The sequence below is a fragment of the Meleagris gallopavo genome, chromosome 4 (genome assembly GCF_000146605.3).
Source record: "Meleagris gallopavo isolate NT-WF06-2002-E0010 breed Aviagen turkey brand Nicholas breeding stock chromosome 4, Turkey_5.1, whole genome shotgun sequence".
Taxonomy (NCBI): Eukaryota; Metazoa; Chordata; class Aves; order Galliformes; family Phasianidae; genus Meleagris; species Meleagris gallopavo.
Window position 1 is genome coordinate 60,685,172 of NC_015014.2, and position 5,546 is coordinate 60,690,717.

The 5,546-nt window shown below is 49.5% G+C and overlaps 1 protein-coding gene across 2 annotated transcripts; it reads right to left on the bottom strand.

The window, feature by feature from the left end:
- Nucleotides 1-3,337: 3,337 nt before the first annotated feature.
- LOC100542220 (N-acetylaspartate synthetase) lies at nt 3,338-5,540 on the bottom strand. 2 transcript variants are annotated; one of them, XM_010710450.3, is made up of 2 exons: nt 5,148-5,540; nt 3,338-4,067 (listed from the first exon to the last, which is right to left on the bottom strand). In XM_010710450.3, the coding sequence occupies exons 1-2, from the start codon at nt 5,479-5,481 to the stop codon at nt 3,811-3,813; spliced, it is 591 nt and encodes a 196-aa protein (XP_010708752.1). In that variant the 5' UTR covers nt 5,482-5,540; the 3' UTR covers nt 3,338-3,810. The 2 variants fall into 2 exon arrangements, with proteins under 2 accessions (XP_010708752.1, XP_010708753.1); XM_010710451.2 differs by having other exon boundaries at nt 4,012-4,099.
- Between the last annotated feature and the right edge of the window lie 6 nt (nt 5,541-5,546).

A 5,546-nucleotide genomic window follows, 5' to 3' on the forward strand; every position in this document is an offset into this window, starting at 1 on the left:
TTTCAGGGAAGTCAAATGTGGTCATTCAGGATTAATCTGTTCATCATTTACCTGGGGACAATGGAAACAGAAATGCTCTGTTCACCACCAGCCTGGACTAGATGAACAGAGGCACACCACTTCTCCATTTCAATGTACCCAGGGCCCTCTCTGACATGCCCATTGAGCTGGCTGACTCCCTGAACCCAATTTGCTGGGGGGAAAGCCCAAAATAGGGATTCACTCAAGACAGCAGAACTGTTCCCTCCAGCCCTGCTCACACCACCACAGAGTAATCGATGCCAAAAATCACAGCCACCAGACTGGCGTGTTTAATGCAACCTGACATCTCCTGCAGCAATCCCTTCAGCTTCACCTTCTGCCTTATGCAAGGCAGATGTCCTCAGCCCTCCATCAGGTCTGGCAGCCATAGCTCTCGAGGTCACCTGTTCATGCTCTCTGCTCCTCCTGCTTGGGTTCTGCACAAACACCACCAACAAAGGTCAGCTCCTGCAACAAGGAGATCTTTGCACTGCCACCACACACACATTCACACATCCCTCCGCAGAGGCACCCAGCAGAAGGGCTGCAAGAGATAAGGGCTGAAACCACCCCAGAAAAACATGCTGGCTCATCTACCCAAGCTCTGCTCATTCAGGAGAGCAGTGGGTTCGCACCGAAAGCGAGGAGTTCTGGTTTCCATCAGCCCTCCAACAGAGACCTCAAACTCCCAAGAATCTTCCCAAAACACAAACTGTTACAAACATACACAGAACCACCGTGACAGAAGCTTGAAGAGATGCTGTAAAACTGATTAGTTGTCAAAATCATCAGACAATAAAAGAAGCTCCAGCTGTGCTCCCCTTATTTGCGTAGAGAAATGCAGGAGGCGGGGCTCTATTTAAAATTAATTTCTTTTTTTTGTTGTTTACTAGAACCCAAGTTACTCTGGTTGACAATTAAGCCCATATCCAATTCCTTCCTTTTTTTTTTTTTTTAAAACCTACCCCACTGCCTTTTTTTTAGAGTTTATGCAAAAAAGATAAATTCCAATAAGTGCTACTTTAAAATGAGAAATGCAAGCTAACAAAGAGCTGGGGAAGGTTGGGCTATTCAGTCTTCTGTTTTAAGATCCCAATCCAGTACAGAACTCAACACCAACAATTCCTTTGAAGTCAACACCAATTTCAAGTCAATCTACTGCCTTTGGGCTTAGAGTTAAACTCTGGTCCAAACATTCTGCCAGGTCCTTGGTGCAAGTGTAAGAGGACAAGAGCAAACATATTTAAATTTTGGCTTGTGTACTTCAGCAAAATTGCTGTCAGCACATGTTTTTAAGTTCATACAAAACCCAGTGGGAGAAATTCAAGACAATAACTAACTTGGGTGGGTCAGAAAACTGCAGAAGAAAAAAAATACTTTAATGCAAGTAACACTAATCATGAAGCATGGTGCTCCCAATATCCTACTACACACTGTTGTTTTGGCCTTTGCTCTTAAGCTGACCTACAGATTAGATCACACAGATGCTTTGGCAGAACCACCAGGAGCAACCCATTTCCTCCCCCTGAGCAGAGGGCAGTTTGCTGTGGATGCTCTGCACAAAATAACTCTGGCCTGGATACCACAAGCAGCTCTTTGTGGCACAGATGCCGAGAGCAATACCTCAGTAAAGCCAAAACCAACACTGCGATCCAAGACCTCAAGACCACATCCCAGTTCTACCTCTGTCTGCCCGTTCCGCCTGAAGTAGCACCAGGCTGTTCGCTCTGTCTCATCTAACCCAGCTCTGAGTACTACAGCCTCACTGGGCCCTTGTTCCAGCATTAAGAGTTGGATTCAATTATTCTTAAGGGTCTGTTCCAACTCAGGACAGTGTATGATTCTTCTGTAATACTCAACTGAGGAAGCTTTCATTAACCTAAGTTAGAACAACAGGCACTGCTCGCAAGGAGAAGCCCTTCTTGTTCCTGTTGTAATAATTCATGTCTGAGTGCTAACTCGTCAGCTATCACAGTAAGAGAAAAACCTGGGGCTGGAAGTTGTTCTATTGTCATTCCAACCCTCTGCGAAGGGATTGGGAGCTGATGTGGCACAACACTGCCTGTTCTTAGTGTCTTTCAATAGACAGTGAAATCAGTGCCAGAAAGGCAAGAAGCTCAGAGCTTTTGGAGACATCTGTATTTACACTTCTGTCTTTTAGGGCAGAAATCTGACTGCTGCATTTTGGGGATAAACAATCAGAATGCCAGGTTGGTGCTTCACGCAGGTTGCACCATGTAGCTTCAGAGCACATGGACAGGCACTGACATGGATGGAGCAGTCCTGGCAGCCTCTTCTCAGCCTTTACCGAATTATGACTCCAACTTGCTTCACGCTACTACCATGGGGCACCCTTCACAAGCACCAGCAGTCCCATAAATCTGCTTTTTACAGCATGGCAGAAGCCTAATTACACATGATTAAACTCTGTCAAAAATTAAAGCCCACACATTCCTCTGAAATTCAAATCAGCCCTGTTAGGTATCAAGAAGCAGCAATGTTGATGACTGGAAGGCATGTTGTCAACGCAATGCTGCTGACCCTACGCAAGTGGGGGCACTTCCAACTCTTCATTTGAATCCCTTCTACAAACACCAGTGTAAGCACACCCCAAACTGTGGCTGTGCACATCTCAGGCTGCAAGGACAGATGCAGCTCAGACACCTACAAAGCTCACACTCGCTGCTCCTGCTCTCCTGCAGCTCTCCTTCTTCAGCACCGTGCATTGTTGGACCTCACTGCACAGACTTGGAAAGGTTAAGCCACAGCCCATTTATTTTTGTGACAACAGCTTAAGTGAATATTGAGCTCTTTAAGGACACATACAAGTTACACATCGTTTTGCTGTCATGAAAACAGGCACTGGAAATTAAATATAACTCATGTAGATGGACACTACAATAGGATGCAACATCCAAAGGAAATGCTGTTAAGGCATTTTGAGACTTTTATTACAAGGTAAGCATCATTTTAGATGGATGCAATACTAGCAGTGAGGAGAACAAAAGTTTCTGGCTTTTATTACCACTGAGGAGATCCCTAGGAAGAGGTCTGCCACACTGGGGACAGCAGTGATGCAGTGAAAAACATCACATGGAGAAACCAATGAGTGGTACCCTGAGAGAGCAATGATTAATGGCACACTTCACCCTGCTCGCTCCCCATGAGCACGGTACAACCACAGTGCAAACCTCCAACCCCAGTAACAGCCCCTGGCAGCCCACAGAGCCCCCAGCTTAGGCTCTCAGCATGGATGCACACCTACAGAATGGGAATGGCACGTTCTCCCCAACAAATTGCAAAGGGACTTCTTTTTATTATTATTAATCATGTAGGACATTTTTTATTGTTATTAACCATGTAGGAGCTATTTTCAGCTGAACAGTTAAACATTAGATGTTATGATTTCAATTACATGCACTTGTGTAACAAGCAGATGAAAGCATATGTCAAACATCGGCAACATCCCTTTACGTACCTGATCTATGCCTCTTCCAAAACACTTGCATTAAGGAAGGTTCTTCTAGAATAATACGACAAAACATGTGCTTTCACCAATCCCCCACACTCCCTGATACACACAGGGGGCAAAGAAACTCCCCAGCTCAGGGAACATGGGGTGCACCCAGCTCCCTGCACCTCCACTGAGCGTGGAGAGCATGGCCCCCAGTGCCTGCCTGCAGATGTGGATGACTAAACATCTTAGGGACACGGACACACAAAAAAAAGAGGACGGATTTGTGCTTGGCACGTCCTAAAAGCTGCATTCTGGCAACTTTAGAGCTGTGCTCAGTGCTGCTGCAAAGAGGACAAGGTGCCAGCAGCATGGGGCAGCCACAGTCCCCACTGGGGGGAAGGCAGCCCTGGGCACTCGCACTCACCTGGCGGTTTCATGTAATATTGCTCGATATCAGACATGTCCGTATGCAGCGCGCAATCGAGATAGTGGAGGATAACTTTTCTGCTGAAGTAGTACCTCATGCCCATCAGAAAGATGGGCAAGCAGCAGGTCAGCAGGAAGGACTTGGTCACAACAAAGCACATTACTATGGAGATAAGGAAGAGAAATAAACGACACCTGTCAGAAAAGAGAATTTAGTGTTGATTTCAGAATACAAACTCATTAAAAAAAATAAAATTAAAAAGAACACAGAGCAAAACAGACATTTGCAGCTCATACATGAGAATGGTGCAATCTTCCCTAAGTGGTGCTAAGTGACAGTGCAGCTCAGTGTTCCCGCAGTGCCGGGGGGGAGAAGGGCTGCTGGGGGACCCCCTGCACCCCGTTGTCAGTTGGGGGTGGGGGGGCTGTGCTGCAGGCACGGCACTCTGCAGCCATGTGTTTGGCACTGCGGCAATACTATTTCCATCCTGGGAAGCACTGGCTGCTGGGGAGGGGCACTGCCTTGGGGTTGAAGGTCCACGCAAGGCCTAGGGGGCTCCTGGAGGAGGGACCCTTTAGTAGTCGTTTTCCAGCACCCCACTACTGCCAGGGGTCCCTCTCCAATACAGAGTTTGAGCGGTCACCTGCAACTACCAATGGCTTGAGAACCCAGCCTTGGGGTGGAGGGTGCGTTTTCACAGAGGGGGACATGCATTATTACATTATTATTCACACAGAAGAGGAGTTCACATCATTACTTTCAGGAAGGGGGGCTTGGGCACAGATTATTATTTAAAGGGGGGTTTCAAAAGGGGCCCGCGTGGTTATTTGCGGGAGGTGGGAGCACCTTGCAGGGATTATTTTGAGATTGCAACCCCCGGGAGGTGACACCCCCCACACCCCCAACACACACACTCGGAGATGGAAGGGCCCGGCCGTCTCCAAGCAACGGCAGTACGCGCTGCGCAGGGCTGCGCGCTGCGGAGCTGCGCGCTGCGATGCGCGCACCGCTCCCATCCCACCCCCACCCCCCCCACCTCAACCCCCAGCACGGAATAACCGCAAGGACGCGCAACCTCCGCGGGGAGCCCCTCACCGCCCATCAAACCCGCGCAGCGCAAACCACCCCCCTCTCCCTCCGCCGCGATGCGCTGCGCTCTCCGCATCGCTGCGGCTCCGCGTGGCTGCGGCGCTCCCGGCTCCGCGCATCCCCGCGGGGACACCGAGCGGAGCCGCTACTCACCCGCCATCAGCGCGTAGAGCAGCTGGGTGAGGGGCTGCTGCTTTAACCCCCTGAAAGCCGTGTTGGGGATCCGCTCCATGATACCTTCGTAGAAAATGCGGCGCACCACCTCCTGTTCGGAGGGGTGGAATTCGCGGATGTAGACGTTGTCGCGTTTGGGTTCTTCTTTAGGGGTACCGAGGGGAGCAGGGGGGGAGGAGGGAGAGCCCGAGAGGGTGGGCCACATTTGGGAGGAAGAAACAATGATGGTGTCTTTTTTGGCTCCCGGGATTGAGTCATGGTCTTCCGCCACGATCTTGGTCTCACAAACCATCTTGGGAGACAGACAATGCATGCAAACGGGGCGCGGGGAGGGAAGGAGGAGAAAAACGGGGAGAGGGGAAAGGGGAGGGGGAAAGC